The 21,421-nt window shown below is 40.4% G+C and overlaps 1 protein-coding gene across 1 annotated transcript in view; it reads left to right on the top strand.

Annotated features, from left to right (window-relative positions):
* The window catches only part of C3H13orf42 (chromosome 3 C13orf42 homolog), a 31,175-nt gene extending 10,373 nt beyond the window's left edge, over nucleotides 1–20,802 (top strand). Inside the window, exons 2-4 of the mRNA XM_007960438.3 lie at nucleotides 14,986–15,133; nucleotides 17,204–17,444; nucleotides 18,438–20,802. Coding sequence (XP_007958629.2) covers nucleotides 14,986–15,133; nucleotides 17,204–17,444; nucleotides 18,438–18,612 — 564 coding nt within the window. The 3' untranslated portion in view covers nucleotides 18,613–20,802. The remainder of the gene's footprint in view (nucleotides 1–14,985; nucleotides 15,134–17,203; nucleotides 17,445–18,437) is intronic.
* The last annotated feature ends 619 nt before the right edge of the window (nucleotides 20,803–21,421 follow it).

Raw genomic sequence — 21,421 nt, 5'->3', positions numbered from 1 at the left:
AATAGTTACCTTTCAGAATTAATTTTCTATTAAGGCCACTCAGCCTTGGTTCATAGAATGAGACCATATCAACAGCCTGTAGAGGCTCTTTCTCCTCTATGGCAGGAGGGTCTGAATCCAGTTCATCTAAAAAGACTCCAAGTCGTCCGTATATTAATTGCATATGTGATAGGAAGCAGGTTCAGGATCTGTTTTACACCATTGAGAATTATTTTTCAGATCTGTTGAGAATTTCTGCAAACACAGTGATATTAAAATGCAGGTTTTCTGTGAGCATCAGTTACTGGCAGAGGCTGGGGAGCTGTCTCTATCACTTGGCCAGTGTCTGGTTTACATAGTTGAAAGGCACTAAAAATTCAATATGAATTGCAAAAAATTTCCTATTATGCTTGGCAGAGCTCTCCGCAAGATGGCAGATAGTATAATAATGATTGATAACCGTGCATATGATTCCTGCAGTCCCTCTCAGTCAAGCTGCAAGACATGTAATTATATTCCTAATCTATCCTCTGAGCACAAGCTGTTTGCTCTGCCTAGAAACAATACTTCCTCCTCCCTTTTTTCTCCCCCCTACACCACCTTGTTCACCTGGCTAACTTCTTGTCCTTTGGGACAGCAGAGACAGTACTTCCTGGGAAGCCTTTTCTCACATCCACAATTCAACACAATGGATTTCCCTCCTCCCTATGTCTGAGCCTTGTTTTAGCACTCAGCACACTGTAATTGTCTGTTCTTTTGCTTATCTATGCCACCAACTGTGAGCTCATTGAGCAGAGGCATTGTATCTTATTTATCTTTTTAACTCCAACCTCTAGCATGGTTTTAGGCACATGGCAGATGCTCAGTAAACCAATTACCTGAGAAACTCCAATTGTAATTTAGGAAGGAAACTGTTATAAACTTTGATGGAAGATCTGGAAAAGTCATAGATGTGTGGTTTTGATGAGTAGAGGTTTGCCTTTTCTTTTTTTAGTGGAATAGAATATAGTTTGAGTATATTCGTGTGGAATCATATCCTGATAATTAAAATAGCCACTATGTAATTGATTAGAGACCACCATCAAAAACACATGATACACATTTTTTCTGATAATAAAGTTATATTTGCTTATAAGATGAAATTCATAACACACAGAAAAGTATAGGGAAGAAAATAAAAATATCTTAGAATCCTACCATCTAGATATAGATATTCACTATATAATTTTTAGGTATATTTTCTTATAGTCATTTTTTTCTATGTATTTGCACATATGTGCATTGAGGTTGTAAGATAAAATGAAGAATGTCTAGCAAAAATTAGAATTTTTTAGTATAAGGATGTCCCATGTAATATTTGGCAGGTATTTATATGAAAAATTATTCATTGTTTACCTGAAATTAGTCCTTCAACTGCCATGCTTTATTTTCATTTGTTAAACCTGGCAAACCTAATGTCCATATATGTATAAATGTACTAAATTTGGTTCATACCATATATACATCTTTGTATTCTCTTCTCAGTTAATGTTATATATTATGGGTTCTTTTCCATCTCAACTACTTTTTGTAAACAAAAACTTAAAAGGCAAATTTAACAGCTCACTTTCTTTAAACAATTGCTAAACATTATAAATAAACACATTTTACTCTATGTCTATAAGGCATTTAGCAGAGATTTCTAAAGTGTGATTAATGGGTTGAAGACCAAAGGTCATTATTTTTTAGGGTTTCTTTTACATATTACTTTCCAGAAACATTTTACCAATTTATGCTTTTCATCACAGTAGGTTTCTAATAAACTCTTCTTACTGCATTTTATCAGCATCAAGTACTGTCGTTAATTTTAAAAGTTTGCCAATTTGATAAATTGCAGTATCTTAAGGGACTTTTATTATTGCTTGCATAATTACCTTTGCAAAGGGTCATTGAAGAATGACCTTTTTTATCGTCATAAAAATGCATACTTCTTATTTAGTGGATTGTTCATTCATGTCTTTACATATTTTCTTTTGGCTGTATTAAAGTTTTGTTATTCATTTATAGGGACTCTTCTTATATTTTGTTATTTACAGGGATTTTTAAGGATATTAGTGCATTGTCTTCCATATGTGTTAAAATATTTTCTCCAAGTTATTATGCATCTTTTCATTTATTTGACGTTTTCTGATGTGCAGATGCTACTTATTTTTTTGTCATCAATTTTCATCTGTGATTTCTTACATTGCTTTCATGCTAAGAATATCCTTCCATGTTTCAAGGTCAAGTGCATATTTGCCATATTATCCTTTTTATAATGATTCCGTTTATCTTTTTTCTTTTTTTTAAAACCAATCCCTTTGTCTATCAGCAATTTATTTGGTAGTAGGAACTGAGAACACAACTTGAATTTTTCCCAAATAGCAAAGTTTTCCAACACTATTTATTGACAACTGGCATGTATATAAGGGTGTATATTCCTTCTCTTAATGGATTGTGATATTTCACTTACTGTTTGTGAAGATTTTACACTATGCTTTAAGTCTATGAATTCAGTTTTATCAGTTAGGCTTCTAACAGTTTGATATATATGAGCAACATTTTATTAACTTAGTGTTTTGTTAAAGCCAAATGATCATTTAGATGACATATAAGGCCAGGAGTTACAAGGGGCTGGCAAAATAAGTAATGGCTTTAAGATTATAAAGCTGGGCCAGGTGAGATGGCTCATCCCTATAATCCCAGCACTTTGGGAAACTGAGGGAGGAGGATTGCTTGAGGCCAGGAGTTCGAGGCTGCTGTGAACAATGGTCATGGCACTGCACTCTAGACTGAGTGACAGAGATATTCTTCCTCTAAACAAACAAAAACAAATATTACAAAGCTGGGGAAAAAGTAAGCCTAAAACTGTCGGTTGGATCCAGTGAATCTACAACCTCTATTACCAGAAACAAAAGATATGCAGCTGGTCTCCCAAAACTGTTTTAATGTTTAGCTATAATAGATAATACCATAGTTCAGTTATACTAGAGTTTCTGACAAACTTCTTATTTTTATCTCTTTGTGATAATTTTCTCAGCTCAGTTGTCTATTTCACTGATTTTTTCTTCAGTCCTGGCAAGTTGACTGTTTAGCTCATCTATTGAAAATTTGTATGTGGCTATGTGTGCTTATGTATTTAAATTTCAGTGATGATACTTTTTTCTAAGATTTTTTCTTCTCAGTTTACAGTTCTTGTTTCATAAACTTCCACTCTTTTTCCGTAAAACCCTATTCAATTATGAGCATACATTTCCTTGGGTGCTGTAGTATAAAAGAAATGGATAAGTATCACTTTTGACTTGGTCCTGTATCTCCATCCCAAGGATAGCAAGAGGCAAAAAAGATGCACTAGATGGAACTTTTAAGGTTTAAAACCAGAAAAACCTTATTTGGCAATATTAAATTGCTTGTGGGTAAATTTGACTTGTTTTGCATTTAATTTCACCCAGCTGAATGATCCAAGTGTAAAATGACCTCCTCAATCAGGATCAATTCTATATTTGACCCTGGAAATTTCACCACCAATATTGACATTCAGATTCCTAGGTATGATTATCCCAAGAAAGTATTATTAGTACTTCATAGAAATCAGAAGTATAGAGTTCCTAAAAATTTGCCAAATTAAGTCCCAAAGTATAAATTAGCAACATGTGAATTGGTTGGAAAATATAATTAGGTAATGGCATGTATATAATGGTGTACATTTCTTCACTCAACAAATAGTTATTACTCCACATCAGGCACTGAAATAGATGCTCGATGTTCATACATAAAGACAATATATTTGTCCTAATGCAGCCCATAGCCTGAGGCAGCAACTCCCAGTGTCATTGTTCGAGCCACACTGGTGTGTTGAGGTGCCTTGGATGAGAAACAGGTGGAATTACAACCAGAACGTTGGGAGTTGTGAATATCCTACAACCTGTTTTATGTTTGCAGCTGGCAGTGTGCATTTATCAATAGGGGTATGTCATATTCGTGAGTGTTATTTGCCAAAGTCATCTCACAGAAGAGGTTGAGGATCATTGGTCTAGTGTGAATTAATACAGTGTGCAATGTGGGTCTATCCAATGAGATAGAAAATGAGCATAGAAAAGATGTGCCTGGGTCTGTCTGCGGCAATTGGTGAAAGCTTCAGAGAGGAGATGACACATGAGCTGACCTCTGAGGAGATGAGGGGAATTGCCAAGTAGAAGAGGTGAGAAGGGGCTGGATGCTTAGTGGTGGTCTCCTGGGCATTGGCTGGGTTCTCCTTTCTGACAGAATGTTGCTGTTTACAACTGGAAGTTTATTTTGTAGAATTTAGATCTCTTGCAGAAAAATACTGACAGAGCCCAGAAGAAAATGAATAGACCGGAGAAGTGGGCAGCCCTGGTACCCAGAGGGTGGTGAAGCCAAACAGGATGGCAAACTGATGTGAAACGCAAAAAATAAATAAATAAATAAATAATATAAAATTAGAAACTGCCCTCAAGGAATTAGAAATTGAAATGAGAAATACAAACGAGTTTTGTTTGGAAAGTGCAAAGGATTCCATCTGAGAAAAGTAATCTGAGGCCCAGGCCTGGGGTGGGGAGATGGAGCAGGGAAGACGTGGAAAATGATAACCCTAAGGCCATGGAGGGTTAAATGTGAAAAGCAAACTGGAGTGGAGCTGGCAATGCGATACGGATGCTCTTAGAGAAAGCTTCTCCCTGGGCTACTTCAGGGCTGATGGCAAAGGTGGACCCTGTGAAACTCAGCCAGGAAGGCTGCAGCAGGAAACATCTTGCATTACATTTGGCATTTCCAAAGACCAAAAGGTCTGGGCTAGGAAAAAAAAAAATCAAGATTGGGAGGGAAGCAATCCACTTTTGCTTGGAGTTGTGAGTTCAGGGAGGGAAGACTATTTTGGGTTTCATCTGGGGGTGTTGATGACTGAAGTCTCATTTTGTACAACCACCTCTTTGTAAAGCAGATTTTCCTGTGACAATAGCCTGAGCCCTGAAGGAATCACTGCGGGAATGTCATAGTGTAGGTTAGAAAGCCCCATGGAGGCCGGGGGCAGTGGCTCAAGCGTGTAATCCCAGCACTTTGGGAGGCCGAGACGGGCGGATCACGAGGTCAGCAGATCGAGACCACCCTGGCTAACACGGTGAAACCCCGTCTCTACCAGGCGAGGTGGCGGGCGCCTGTAGTCCCAGCTACTCCGGAGGCTGAGGCAGGAGAATGGCGTGAACCCGGGAGGCGGAGCTTGCAGTGAGCCGAGATTGCGCCACTGCACTCCAGCCTGGGGAGACAGAGCGAGACTCCCTCTCAAAAAAAAAAAAAAAAAAAAAAGAAAGCCCCATGGAAATTGTGAGAAGGCAGAAAAAACTGAGCTCAGCCTGAGTTCAATCCAGGAATAGAAAAGGCTTAGCCCTGACTTGTAGTTTAGACTTGGTACTTAGAAAATCATCATAGAATCCATTTGATGACCTTTAAAAGTGTGATTTATAAAAGGACAATAGAAGCTCTATTAACAAACCATACTTAATTAATTGCCAGATTACTTGATGCTCACCATTCTCTCGTTAAGACATCCAGAGCAAGCTGGGTATTTATAAATGGAAGCCTATCTCTAACTATAGTATTACAGGCAAAATACAAAATGACATATGACAAGACTTTTCATTGCTGCAGTAATAGCAAAAGATTGCAAACTACCCAAAGATGTATCAATAGGGGACTGTTGTTTGTATCTATGCCTGTCTGTACAATGGAGAACTATGCAGCTATTAAAAGGGATGAGGAGGATTTCTATTTACTGCTATAGAGTGATCCTCAGGATACACTGAGTGAAGAAAGCAATACTCACAGGTGTACATAGTATGCTCCTTTTTGTTTTTTTAAAAGCAGTAAATACAAATTTACTTGCTTATATTTTTGAAGAAATGATAGAAAGATAAACAAAATACTAAAGCAAAGATAGAGGAAATGAAGAGAAGGGACTGACATGAAAGCAAGCCCTCTCTTGAGTGTTAGTTATAGTTTTGGTTTTGGAGCCATGCATATTATTTACATAGTTTTAAAATATTAAAGCAAAAAGAAAAAGCAATCCTTAAAACATGAAACCCAACTGAAGCATAGGAATCTAACAAATTACCAAGTCAAAAGCATAATTACACAGCAAAACGTTATTTCAAGAGACTTTAAAACAGAATTTTCGTTTTTCAGTCCAAAGACAAAACACATAACACACACACACACATGCACACAGATGCACACACACATCTGAAACTGCATTCAGTGGGCTTACTATTGGTAATGTTGGTGTAACTATTTTGAAATGATTATATATAGTAGGGTAAAATAAATAAATAATATTATGAATGTTGCATGGAACCAAGATATTCAGTTTAATAGAGATACAAATATGAATTAAAGGAGTTAAATATGAAATCTCTACTATTCAATTTGAATTAGACTGTCAGTTTCTGCTCAGGATGTGTACAATGGGAAAGAATATCACTCTCAGCCTTTCAAGGCCATGGAGAAGGCCACATCCCCAGGGACATGGCCCCTGCCTGAGACCGGGGCTTTATCAGAAAATAGTGAATGCCCTCCTGCCTCTCACCACCATCCTAACAAGCATCAGGTAGAAACTGACAGTGGAATACTGCTAACAGAGGGGCAAAGGTGTGGAGGGAGACCCTTTCTTTAGGAAAGCGTGAAGGAAAGACCTAAAGCTGAGGATGCAGCAGACATTGAGGACCAACTCTCTGGAAAATTAGCCTCTACTTTAAACACAAAGTATTTCTGGAGAGATTTAAAGTCTGTGATGCACTTGGAGTAACCATAGCAACAACAGGCCCAGTCCCAGCTAAAATCTTATCTAGATTGACTCAAAGCCAAACTAAAGGCCTAGCCAAAGGAAAGACCATTTTCAGACATAAAAACTTCAGTGTTACTGACCTACATAAAATGCCTGACTTTCAACAAAAAATTAAGAATTATATGAAAAAGCAAGAAAAGAACAATGCAGTGCCAAGCTACAAAGCAACTGATAGAACCAGACTCAGACATGACATGAACATTGGAATCATCAGACGGGAAAATTTTAAAAAACTATAATTAATATGTTAAAAGCCCTAATAGAACAGGTGGAAAACACACAAGATCAGATGGATAATTCCAGCAGAAAGATGGAAACCATAAGAAAGAACCAAATGAAAAGAGTAGAAATGAGCAGCACAGAACAGAGATGAAGAATGCCTTTGCTGGGCTTATCAATAGATTTGACACAGCTATGGAAAACATCAGTAGACTTGAAGATGGGTCCAAAGAGATGAGCAAAACTAACACAAAAAGAAGATATAGTTTTAAAAAAAAAAAAAAAAAACAGAGCATCCAGGAACTATGGGATGACATCAGGGGGTCTAATATAAGTGTAGTTAGAATCCCAGAGAAGAAGAAAGAGAGAAGGGGGTATAAGAAAAATTTGAGGGAATAATGGCTGACAATTTCCCCCAAATTAATGACATACTTTGAACCACAGATCTAAGAAGTTAAGAAAACACCAAACAGGATCAATAACAACAATAACAGCAACAACAATGATAAAACCGACATATATCATAATAAAATTGCTGAGAAGACAAAGAGAAAAAAGACACATTACACAGTATAACTAAGATAAAAATTATAACAAATTTCTCATCAGAGATGATGCAAGCCAGGAAACAATAGAGTTGTATTAGTCTGTTCTCACACTGCTAATAAAGACATACCCAAGACTGGGTAATTTATAAAAGAAAGAGGATTAATGGACTCACAGTTCCACATGGCTGGGGAGGCCTCACAATCATGGCAGAAGGCAAAGGAGAAACAAAGGCACATCTTACATGACAGCAGGCAAGAGAGCTTTTCATGGGAACTCCCCTTTATAAAACCATCAGATCTCAAGAGAATCACTATCATGAGAACAGCACAGGAAGGACCCACCCCCATGATTCCATTATCTCCCACAGGGTCCCTCCCATGACACATGGGAATTATGGGAGCTACAATTCAAGATGAGGTTTGGGTGGGGACACAGCCTAACCATATTAAAAGTGGTATCTTTAAAGTGCTGAAAGAAAGAAAAAAAATACTTGTCAACAGAGTTCTATACTCAGTGGAAATATCTTTTAAAACATGAAAGCAAAAGAAATATTTCTTAGACAAGCAAAAACTGTGAGAATTCATTTTTCAGCAGACCTGTAGTACAATAAATAGTAAGGATATTTTTTTGAAGAGTAAATGTGGTACCAGATAGAAACTTAGATCCACTCAAAGAGGTGAGGAGGACTGGAAAAAGGTAAAAATACAATTTGTGGGTTTAAAACATTTTAAAATTCTCTAAATTATAACAAATTGTCTAAAGCAAAGAGGGTAGCAATATATTGTGTATTTACAGCATAATTAAAAGTGAAATGTATTGTAGCAATAATACAAAGTGTGGGAAGAGGAACCATGAACACACTATTTTAATTTGAGTTGCAAATATCTGTATGAACTCAAGATTTTTTATTTCTAAAAAATTAGTATTTCCTCATTTTTTTTTTTGCACTGAAAAGGCCTAGAAGTAATGACAACCCTGTAGCAATAAAATCCCTAACATGTATATTGTGCTGTCTAAATACCACTTGCAACTAAAAATTAAGGTTTTTTTTGAGAAGTAACAGAATCTAGGTCTGGAGTGGAAAATGTACAAGATGAATATTGGGCATTTATGTCTAAGAGTTTGGAGGTTCTCAAAGATACTAGGATTGTGTCAAAGAGACTCAGGATCCACCTTGAAAGAGTTCTTGCTGTCAAAATACAGGACAGTGTGAGCATCAAAAAGGATACTGACAACTGATGAAAAGACATATGTTAAAAATATGTGAATTTTAAATAATACCCCACTCCAACCAAACGAGCAAGTGAACCTTATTGGTTACTTCGAAAACTTTCTAGGGTATCAATTTATTATATGAGAGAAAAAGAGCAAGTATTCTGCCATTCCTAAACAGACCATGTGATTGACGTGGTAAAGTTCTTCATACCAAAACCACAGTTAATAAATGCGAGAAGGTTGAAGAACTGGAAAAGCAATATTTTGCAACTACTAGTAAAATAATCTAGACAATGGTTGCTAAAAGCATTAAGTAAAAGGTAGATGGCAAATTTTCTAGTAGATGGATCCAAGCAACATCACATAAACCCCCAATCAATGTCAACATTGCATAAAACAGGAAAACATGTGCTGTGTGCCGCCTGGTGTGTGATACACAAAACCACTAACCTTATTATTAAAAAATTAAATCTGAATTGAATTAACCTTTAAATCTGAACTTTGCAATTCAGTAGCCACCAGTCACATATGGCTATTTAAGTTTAAATTTAAGAATTAAAAGTTCAGTTCCTCAATCACGGTAGCCACTTTTCAAGTACTCAATAGCCACACGTGGCTAGTGGCTACTGTGTTGGACAATGCAGATGTAGAACATTCCCAGCACTACAGAAAGTACTACTGGACAGCCCTGCTCCAGATCTGAGTACCAGATATAGGGAATTTGAGGAATAGAGAAACATGTGAACCAATACCCAGAAGAAGGAGTCTGTGAACTCTAGAATGTGAGAAAGTCTGTAGAACAAAAGATGCAGATTCTTCAATTAAATGACCTGCATAAATCATTAAAGAGACTTACACAGGTAGCAACTAAATGTGGACCTTGTTTGGATCCTAACTTGAACAAACCAACTTGCACAAGACATTTTTGAGTCAGTCAAGAAAAATAGAACTAGGTGCTTGCTGATATTAAGTGCTTGCTGATATTAAGAAATTATCAGTTTTGTTGAGTATAATAATATTGTGGATAATGTTGCCGAAAACTCTTATCTGTTAAAGATACATTTTGAAGTATTTATGAGTAAAATTATCTTTAGGATTAGCTTCCAGAAAAAAAAGTGAGAGGTTGATAGATGAACAAGAATGGCAGAAAGGTGATGGTTGTTGCTGATGATGAGTATATGGGGTTCATGGTTCTATTTTCTACAGTTTTTGTATTGAAAAATTGTTTGTAATAAAACATTTTTAAAACTAGGATATGTTTATGTACTTCTCAGCTTCACAAGTTGAATGATGTGCTTATTAAAATTAAGTTATATTTGTTCCCAAACTGGTTTATATAATTTGGACTTATTATAATTTATAATCATTTATTTTAATTAAATATTATAAAATATGAATGATAAAATCTAATTTCTTTTATGGAAACTAAGTTGAGTGTTTTAGAAAGATTCACTAATAGAGAGTTGCTTTTTAAAAAGCAATAAAGTGAGGTTTGGACAAAGCAAATGTGACAGACTTGAAAAATATATATAAATTATAAAGAGCTAGGATTTTACACTCAAGTTTTTTTCTTAGGTGCCTAGATCACTTTAAATAAACCAAATCTGGAAATTTTAGATGAGATATTGTGGAAAAGATTTAGGTGAAAACAAATGGATAATTCAAATGAATAAATCCTATTCAAAAGATTGGTGATCAAAAAACGTGGATTAAAGTGAAGAATTTAGGAAAATGTTATGTATATTTACAGTAACTTGATAATAAAATGCAGCTTATTGCAGGTGGTAACAGACCTGGGGGAGTGAGGAGGTGGCACAACTTGTGGTTTACATGATAAAGGACCAGGTGATTTATCCCCCAACTAGGGACATGTTGGAAGACTGAAAAGAGGTACTATGCATAATCCCACTAAGATAACAGGCATAAACTGGGATGATTCCTGAGCAAACCAGGATGTTTGGTACCCTGGACAATAAGACATAGGATCAGAATCCCAAGCCGTTTGTAACACATTAGAGCAGCAACTGTTTCTAGCCAGAATGAAGTCTGGCAGGGATGAATGCCAAACATTAAATTCAGGAAGCAAACAAAACTGCATGAATATAAGCAGAGGAAATGTCTGCCCAGGAGGTAGCTTAGGTAAAGTTTGGGAATGGGAAAGTGCGCCCCTATGGGTGAGATGTTCTCATACTTCGGGCCAATAGGAGAAAGCAGCAGGGGATGGATGGAGTCCCATTACCCGGGCCTCTCTGTGTGCTAAGTCATAGGAAGGACACAAAGACATGAGGAGTCTGGGCCTCTTAACCCAGAGTTTTGTTCTCATCCCTCAATGACCTGTATCCTGTCTCCTTGGGTCATGTCCCTTGTGTTCTTGTCATCGAGGAGACACTCCTGTCTGCTCTTGCAAACCCAGGGAGTAGAACCAAGATTTGAGGTTTTTCCACTATAAACCAGACATTGAGGTGGAGCTGGTGGGCCCCTTTGCTGTTTCCCCTATGTTCAGGTCCTTGTAGAGTGATGATTCAGCCACTGTGTATTAGAATCACTTAATTGTCTAAATTCATTGCTTTAGGAAAAGGGCACGCATAGATATTCTTTAAAAGCACCCAGGAAAGTCTAACAACCACTGGGATTAGGTACCACTGTTACAGGGTCACCCTGCCACTGATGGGGGATAGCATTATCATTCTCAGGACTGGGATCTCAGACTGAGTCAAGGGGCAGGGAAAGCAGGCAGGGAAGGCAGGCAGGGCTAAGTAGAAGAATAAAACAATTTGTTTATTCACTTACATGTGTTTATGCCCCTGCCTTATCCCATAAAGGATTTGGGGCAAGGCAGTGGGGAGACTAATGAAGAATAATCGGACAAGTGGAGGAAAGCCCTCTTGTGTGACGAGAGTTAGTCACACAAGCACATATGGGTCAGTCACAAATAATGTCACCAATGTGCCACCACTGACTCACTCCCCAGCCACAGCAGGATCTAAAAGCTCTTTCAACAGAAAACAGTTTTATAATGACTGTGGATTGACTGGGCCAGCAGAGCCTGAGAAGTGGGACCTGGAAGAACAGGTTCTTCAGTGTCACCCAAGGAGCTCACTTGTCAGTGTTTCTGAGTGATCTTGGGATGGTAATTGCTGCTGAGCTTAAGCAGAAATGACAAGGTGTGGGAAAGTGACCCAATTTTTGAATCCTAAAGCTGAAGTTTTTGAAATAGGTGACGTGTTTGAATATTTGGAATCTCACCTCCAGCGAAGGTGAAGCTTAAAGGGCTATTGTCTACTAGCTTGGATGACAGAGAGTTCAGCGGCTGAGGTGGTGATTTCTATGCTAGTGTTTTCTTTTTCTAGTTTATAAATGTTATCCTCAGAGGATAATACTTGAGGAGATTCAGGAGATTCACAACAAGACAACATTCATGTTAAGCTAGCCAATGGTAGGATGCTTTCTTAGCCTTTAATAGCTAAGACACCAACATTGACTCTTTTCCTAACTCTTTAACAATTGACAGCAACTGAATCAGGCCGCTTTGAGCTGCTAGCCAAACCCTCCCTCCAGAGACACTTAGGACTGAATCACTTAAATTGAATAACAGGGTAACCCAGATAAAACAATATGATGGACACAAACAAGATTGAGACCTTTGCATTAAGCTAAACACTGATGACAGTTGCCTTCTGAAGACTTGGAGATGTCCCCTCCATGTGGAGGTTTTGAGGTGCAAAACCACCATGGACCTTGCATTACTATTAAATAATACTCATCCTTCCTCAGGGGTCAGCCAAAGAATGACTTTATCCACTCTTTGTTTCTCTCTTCTCCACTTTGCCAAAATCTCTAAAATGATATCCGTCATCATAGACTTAGGTTAGGTACTGAAACCCATGGGAACCTAGAGGATGGAAACTTAGCCCAGGAGAGGGGTAGGCTTCCTGGAGAAGGAGCAGTCTCAGCCAAGATTCAGTGGATGAATTGGAAGTCAGCCAATGAGAACATGCAAGACAAAGGAAGCAGCATGAGAAAATGCAGGGAGAATGAACAAGTGTGGACCCACCTCCAGGCATAAGCCTTCTGTCACTTGCCTGCAAGAAGGATGCCTGGCAACTGGGCCTGCTGCACTCAGAGACTGGGCCTCCTGGTGTTTTAGTCTCATCCCATGCCCAGCCCTTGTTGCGCCTGGTGTCATCCAGTCTAGAGCGTCTCCACTTCCTGAAGGTTGAATTGTCCCTCTTCTCAGCTGCCACCCCACCCATGATGCTCTGGGACCTGGTCCTTCTGCTCCATCACACTGGTCACCTCTCTACCTGCTTTCTGACTGGCAGAAGCTTTTGGAAATTTCTCTTCCATGGATGACCTTTCTCTTGTTCTCTATGTTCTTGAAGTTTCTACTTTTCCTCTCTTCAGTTTCATTTTAAAAGAGAAAGGCCATCCGTGGAAGAGAGATTTCCAAAAGCTTCTGCCAGCCAGAAAGCAGGTGGAGAGGTGACCAGTGTGATGGAGCAGAAGGACTAGGAGACACGGCTGTAAAGATCCTACCCCAGACTGGGTACTTTGTAAATAAAAGAGGTTTAATTGACTCGCAGTTCCGCATGGCTGGGCAGGCCTCAGGAAACTTACAATCATGGTGGAAGGTGAAGGGAGAGTAGGCATCTTCGTCACAAGGCAGCAGGAGAGAGAGGGCGAGCAAAGGGGAGGTGCCACACTTTTAAACCATCAGATCTCAAGATAACTCACTATCACTAGAACAGCAAAGAGGAAACCGTCCCCATGATCAAATCACCTCCCACCAGGTCTCTCCCTTGACATGTGGAGATTACAATTCAGGATGAAATATATGTAGGAACACAGAGCCAAATCATATCAAGGTATATATTGTGGTCCTTCAACCTCTTCCTCTAAGAAAGCTCTTAGAGCTTTCCTTTGATATTTTGCAAGTATAAAAGGAAAAAACTTCTCTATTTAAAAATGTTTCTTAGTAGTACAAAATGCATACACTTAATAAACATCTTGTACAGATAGAGATGCTGTCATTTTCTTTCCTGACACACCTGTCTATAACTAAATCATATTCACTTTTAATACCATCCTATTTTCAAAATGCCCGTATAAAATAAAATTACATTGGATCAAAAGTGCCCATGTTAACACATCTGTCCCTTTTTTTCTCTCCCCAAGTCCTCTTATTTCCTAAATTCCTCAGAGAGTTTTTTATTAGTACACATATTGATTTGGTCAGTTCTAGAGACCATGAGTTCTCCACTGAAATCCATCTTGGATCGTGAACTTCCATGATGTCAGTCACTTATGACAGGACTATTGTGAAGATCATGAAGGGAATGGTCAGGAAAAAGCCTGGAACCTGGTTAGCTACTGAACAGATTCTTGAAACTCTCTATTTTATTATTCCTTGTACTTTTCAAACAACCATACTAATTTTAATTTATTCCATGATTTGAGGGTAAATTTGGTTCCTTTAGAAACTGAAAACATCTTTATTTAAAAAAAAAGTTTATTTTTGATTTTTGTGGGTACATGGTAGGTATATATTTATGGGGTATATATTTACAGGGTACATGAGATGTTTTGAGACAGGCATGCAATGTGAAATAATCACATCATGGAAAACGCGGTATCCATCCCCTCAAGCATTTGTCCTTTGTGTTTCAAAAAATCCAACTATACTCCTTTAGTTATTTTAAAATGTACAATTGAGTTATTATAGAAACTGACAACTCTTAGAGCATTTTCAACATATCTGGAGATCTATCATTTCTTTTCTGCTGTGAGCATCTCACCACCTACCTAAGGAACTGTACAATCTCCTAATTGGGTGTTTATCAGCAAGGAACAAGGCTAAAAAAAGATTAATTATTTTGCCTAATGTCTGACAGCAAATTTGTGACCAAGAAAGAAGTAGATCTTGTCCTTTCACTCTCCCTTCTTGACATAATTAGAAATCCATTGACCTACAGCAATCGTGGACCTGGAGTATCTACCCTCCTTTCACAGGGCACTTATTCATAGTTACCTTTGAAACCTCACAACTCCCTAACCCCATGCGCATTTCGTTTTAACAACATTTCACCCTTTTCTGAGTCTCTGGCTTACTGCCTCAGGCAACTCTCTCTCCTCCCCTTCACCTCTAGCAGAAAGCAACCCCAAAGAAATACTCGCAGTTCAGTGCCGATGTGGCCGAGGCCATTGCCTTCTTTGACTCCATCATTGCAGAGCTGGATACAGAGAGACGGCCCCGGGCTGCCGAGGCCACCCCACCCAATGAAGACGTGGACTTTGATGGTGAGTGCCAGGAAGGCAGTGGGAAGATGGTGTCTGAAGGCGGGTGGGGCTGCGATGCTGTGAGGACGGGCTGGGGGCTCTGCGGTGGATTTACAGGATAGGCCACCAGGAATCCTACCTCCCTGATTGAAGGGAAACCCTGCACCTCCAAGCTGGAGTCAGGCCCTGAGCCCATCCTCTGTGGGGATCTCTTACTTCCGTTGTCTCTGCTGCCACTGCTCCAGCCTGTCCCTCCAACACTCTGGCGCCATGTTTGGACAATGTTTTCTCTGCGGTCCACTTACCACGGCTGAGAAAGTTGAGACTTTCCTAAGACTCCAAGAAGGACAGCAATAGGGAAATGATGAAGGAAGGAGAATCAATGAGGGGTGTCATTTAAAGGGTACAGTTTCAGTTTTTTGAGATGAAAGAGTTCCAGAGATCGCTTGCACAATGTGAATATACTGAACGCTACTATACGGCACACTTAAAAAATGGTGATGATGGTAAATTTTATGTTCTGTACGCTTCACCACAACTTAAAAAAAAAAAAAAAAAAAGGAATGGACAAACTGTATTTGAGAATCCAGCTTCCGACCATACCTAGGTTAGGTAGTAGGGTGGTGCGCAGGGCAGGAGAGGCCCACCGTGGCTGCCCAGATGCAGCCTGGACTGCTAGAGCTGGAGTGGGGTGAGGCCTGAGGCCATGCTTCCCTCCTCACTAAGGTGTGTCCTGGGGCATCCCTCCTGATGGAGAGCAAAAAATCCAAACACATCAGCTGAGCCCCCTTTATATTCCGTCATGCGAATGTCAGACAGTTTGTTTAATCTTTGACTTGCCCCCCATGGTGTCAATTAATGATGGTTTTATTCAGGGGGCTCACTGGCCCCTTATACTAAGGTCAAAGCTTTTGGTACCAATATTAAATAATTCATGAGTATTTTCCCTAACGCTTGAAAGAAGCTTGTGATTTATTGTTGTTGTTCTGGCCTTGATAGATGTGAGTCTGTGGGATTTGGGGTTTCAAATTGGGTTCTTTGCAGTTTCACAGAAGGTTAACTCTGCTCCCCAAGCTTATTCTTCTCCTCCTCCTCTCCCACGCAGCCCCTCCAGTCCCTGACAGACAGCAGCCCTGCCCCGGGAGTGAGGAGGCCTAGGAAATTCAGGATATTGCTGAAGGAATGACAAAATCCACTAAGGATGCAAGGGTCATTTTCAGAGTTATGATTTTTAATAAAAATGAGTGTGACCAAGTCATTTTTATTCAGTTCATGAAATGGCCACTTTTCTCCTCTGATAACAAAAAACATACCAAAGCATAAAGAAGAGAGCAAAAAATATGACCTGTAAAACAACCACCCAGAGATCATCATCACTGTTAACATTTGGGGATATGTCCTTTTGAGTGTGGTTTTCTCTCTCTCTCACACACACACACACACACACTCTCACACACACATAAACTCACAGACTCATTTTAATTTTTTTGAAATAAAACTAGGATCTCCTTTCATTTAACAATTTACAATACATCTTGGGCTACTTTCCAAGTCAACAAATATAGATCTGTGTCTTCAGGTTTTTTTTTTCTTCTTCTTCTTTTTTTTGAGATGGAGTCTCGCTCTGTCATCCAGGCTGGAGTGCAGTGATGTGGTCTCGGCTCACTGCTACCTCTGCCTCTCGGGTGGCTGTGATTATAAGCGCCTGCCACCACGCCCCCGGTTAATTTTTGTGTTTTTAATAGAGATGGGGTTTCTCCATGTTGGCCAGGCTGGTCTCAACTCCTGGCCTCAGGTGATCCGCCTGCTTCAGATTCCCAGAGTGCTGGGATTACAGGCGTGAGCCCCCACACCCGGCCTATGTCCTCAATTTTAATGGACATATATTCCATTGCATTCCTCCTGCACCGCAACTGCAGAGTGAAATCTGCTTTGCTAGGCTATCAGGCCTTTCCAAGAATTCGCTATTAGGATCATGGTTGCCTATACCCATTTCCTGTGAGTGTTCAGTCCAATCCGCCCTCTCCTTTGCCTTATGTGCCTCCCAAGGGCAAGTCCTTCCTTCCCGGGTCACATGCTTTTCTCTTCCAGTGGCCACCAGCTCCCGGGAGCACAGCTTGCATTCTAACTGGATCCTGCGGGCGCCGCGCAGACACTCCGAGGATATCGCTGCTCACACTGTGCATACTGTGGACGGCCAGTTTCGAAGGAGCACTGAGCGCAGGACCGTGGGCACTCAGAGGAGACTTGAGAGGCACCCCATTTATTTGCCCAAGGCTGTGGAAGGGGCCTTCAACACCTGGAAATTTAAGCCCAAAGCCTGCAAAAAAGAGTAAGTACTTGGGCTAAATAGCATGACCAAGATGTTCTCATGGCCTCCAGACGCTTGGGGTGATCCTTAAGGTGCCTCGAGCCCCATCTTACATGCCAAATTTTTTTTTATATATAATGAATATATATATATATATGTAGTGTTGGGGAGGTCTTAGTTTCAACATTGTTTTTGGTAGTCTGCACTCTAGCCTGGTGCACTACTGTTGCCTGTTCCTAACTTGCTTCTTCCTGGGTCTGCCTCCCTTTCTTTCTGGCCCACTTAGCCCATGCACTGTGCCATCCACCTTCATGGATTCCCCCCAGTGCCACTGACACATTGCGTGCTACAGACTTATAATGAGTTTGAGGTTGAACAGAGCATAGCACTAAAAGGAAACCAACATCAAATGAATCAGATGCCCTTCTCTAAAAGGCACTGGGCAGGCTCCGAGATGTAGAACTTCTTGCTGGCCAGGCCCCTCTTGGGCCATCTTACCACCATCTCCTCTGGCCTCTTTCCTTTTAGATCCTCTTCCTTCAGGCCTAGTTACCATTACTAACCGTCAAATTCCTGTTATCTACTCACTCAGAGAGGTAAGTTCTTTCTGGGTTTGGGCAACCCAGGCCATGCTGCAGGGCCTTACCTGTCACAATGGAAGGGCCTGTCAAGCCTCACCAGCTGTCTTTCTTTGCTTCTACAAAAGCCACTAAACCCTGTTGGATTTAGGGGTTTTCTAGATAGCATTTTCCTCCCACAGTAACAGACCTCGCACTGGACATATTAAAATCACAACCCGGCCCTCACCACCCATCCTTCCCCTTCAAGGCCAGGCCAAGGTCCAGCTAATGTCCACCCATGGCCCCCATGGTGACACCATTCGGTCCTCCCCAAGACCCAGGACTGGGGCAGCAATCTGAGGGTCTCCATGAGAATGGTGGTAATCGAGCATCCCTTCCCTCTGTGTGGCCAGCCAAGCCGAACTTAACCTCCTGCCTCATTCCTTCCTTCCAGCCTGGGGAACTCCAGACAGATCCTTTTCAACTTCTCAGGAGAAGATATGGAGTGGGATGCAGAGCTCTTTGCGTTGGAGCCCCAGATGTCTCCTGGGGAGGACTACTATGAGACAGAGAACCCCAAAGGACAGTGGCTGCTTCGAGAAAGACTTTGGGAACGGACAGTGCCCTGACCCCATCTGGATTCCTTGACGTGTCTCAGGCTGGGTCCCTGAGAAGCTGTCCACTTTCAGCGCAGCATGAGGTGTTTGGTAGAGTTGAAAATGCAAATTGTAACACAGTCAACCCCCTTGGCACACTGCCTGCTGGTGCTGTGCTAGTGCCAAACAGACCTGTGGCTTCCCAGGGGACGGGTCTCAGGACACTCTCAGAGCTTGAGTTTCTCTGCATGGGCTGATGAGCAGGGACTTACAGCCTGGCTGGTCTTCAAGAGCTGAAGGAATGGAAGGTGTTGAGTGGAGTGTCTGGCCTCACTCCCCTGACCTCACCCAGCCTGTTCCTCATTCTCCACGTGTCTGTCCAGGTGGCTGCTAGCGATGTGCTCAGTACCAGAGATGAACTCACCCGTAGATTTCTGGGCCACAGCTTCAGAGAGGTAGCTCCTCTTTCTATGAGGCTCAGAGACCCGCTGGATCTGCACTGAGGTTGTCTTCTTGTGTGCAGAATGCAGTTGAGAAAGCAGCTCCCTTTGCTCTCTTTTCAAAGTTTTCCAGAAACTCCTGCTGCATTAGGCTAAGATGAGGCTAATGCCCTGGCAATGGGGTGAGGGAAGGGGTATGTCAGGGGCCTGCCTGGGGGCCACACTGTTTCCTCAGGCCCAAAAACTTAACCCTCCTTCCTGTAGGCAATTGACTAGAGAAGAAGGAAGATGGGGTGATTCTTTTTCTTTTTCTTCTAATTCTTACCCAGAAAAATCTCTTTAAATATCCATGGAATCAGTTTATGACAGGCCATGCCTTTCCCTTTCCCCAGTTAAGAGAACAATCAGAATCATTATGTTCTTTTGGTATAGAAAGGATTTCTGTATTTTAGGAAGTATCTGAATCAGAATTATATTTAAAATATATTCTTTGTATTTCTAAATACTTTTTGCATTTTTGCAATAGTTGTGCCCATTCAAGCTTGAGAACCACTGGTTTGGAGAATATACTGAACTTTATCCATTCTCACTTCTTTTTTTGGCATTTTCTTGTAAACCAGTCTGTGCATGTATAAGAGCCTTTGGGCAGAAGGAAGGGAGAGAGACTAAAAAACAAAAACAAAAACAAAAATAAAAAACAATCACTTAAATTAAGCCAAGGATGTTCTAGGCTAAGGTCAGGCTAAGAACTGAACAGAAGCTTCCTTTCTGCCATGACTGTGGGATGATATTCTTATTGTTCCATTTTTTAGGAAGAACCTTTTGTTTATGTGAACCTGATCATATGCATCTAAGAATATGTAACTCTTACAAATAAAAGACAGCTAGTAATTATATTGCATTCTTAGAAATTTCATCTCAACATGTTTTCAGAATGAAACCATACTGGAAATGTTTTAATACTTCTCTTTATTATTTTTCGAGTGCCAATGTCAATGTTTGGTAGGATTCTTTCATTTGGTTGCTTGTACTAACCCAACTATAGCCAGAAGCTTGTCTGGAAAATAAATGTTTAGGAGATTTTTTTTATAAACTGCATTAAAGCACTGCCATTTATCACCACGGATCTTTTCTTTTCTCTGAATGTAGCCTTGTTTGAAACCTCATCTATAAAAGTTCATTGTTGGGGATAAACTCAGGATAAAGGTGTCTTTACTCTGCCTCTTATCAAACTACAGTTTATCACAGATCCACCCTGAAATTATGTAGTGAAGATACTGTATACATTTTGTTTTCAAAGATAAGAAAAAATAAACGTGGCTGAGAGGATATTTGGAGTCCGGTTTTTTTTTTTTTTTTTTAAAGCATTTATTGCTTATGGGACATGAAGCTGTGCCATCTTATTTTGCTTTGTTTTGTATGTTTTTGTTTTTCACTAGACTACACACAGACAACCTGAAAAAATTCCATGATTGGGAAACAGAAGGTTGTCTCGTCTTTGGGGATAATTTTTAGTGTTTGAAGTTGGTGATAAACCCAAGGATCTGGGCTCCGCCTGGGGAATCTTGAGATGGCGTCTGGTGGGGTTTGAGATAAATCAAATCTGAAACAATAAAAGTCAATTCAGAAAACCCAGCTGAGTCGACGGATTCTTTTCTTCCTTGGACTGGCCAGTTATTCAGTGGAATCAAGCTGGTCACTGGGGCTATGTTAGCATCTCTGGCTTTCCCAGGATTCTGTTTTGATACATGAAAATCTGCCTATCCTCAGACAGAATGTCAAAAAGAGAGGATGTGCGTCCCTGGCATCTGGCTTGTTTTTTAGTAGCCCCTGGTTTCTAGCTCCTGCTACAGACTGTCTTCTGCTTCATGGGGCAAGATGCATGGAGCTGCTAGTTCAATTTGTATCATGTGTACCCAGCCATGTGCCATGCAACTGAGAGCATGGCTGCTAAGACTGACCTTCCTGGTGCCCATTCTCAGACACAGAGCCCAAAGTGTGTCTAACAGGACACTGTGTTCCTCTTACTATTGATCACCTTTGCATAGAGGATGTGTTTCCTGTTGCTGCTGTAATAAATTACCACAGATTTTAATGCCTAAAACAATATATATGTATGCTTTTACAGTCTGGAAGTCAGAAGAACCAAAACCAGTTTCACCAGATTAGGTCAAGGTGTTGGCAGGGCTATGTTCCTTCTGGCAGCTTTAGAGGAGAATCCATTTCCTTGCCTTTTTCAGCTTCCAGGGGCTTCCTACATTCTTTGGCTGGTGACCCCATCCTTGCGTCACTCCAACCCGTTGATTCCATCATCACGTCTCCACCTGCTCAGTCTGTGTTCCTGCTTCCCATTTAGAAGGGATTTTTTTCTTTTTTGAGACAGAGTTTTGGTCTTGTTGCCC

Source organism: Chlorocebus sabaeus, chromosome 3, assembly GCF_047675955.1.
Source record: "Chlorocebus sabaeus isolate Y175 chromosome 3, mChlSab1.0.hap1, whole genome shotgun sequence".
Lineage (NCBI taxonomy): Eukaryota > Metazoa > Chordata > Mammalia > Primates > Cercopithecidae > Chlorocebus > Chlorocebus sabaeus.
The sequence above is the reverse complement of the archived record's forward strand: the minus strand, read 5'-3'. Positions and strand labels throughout refer to the sequence as shown.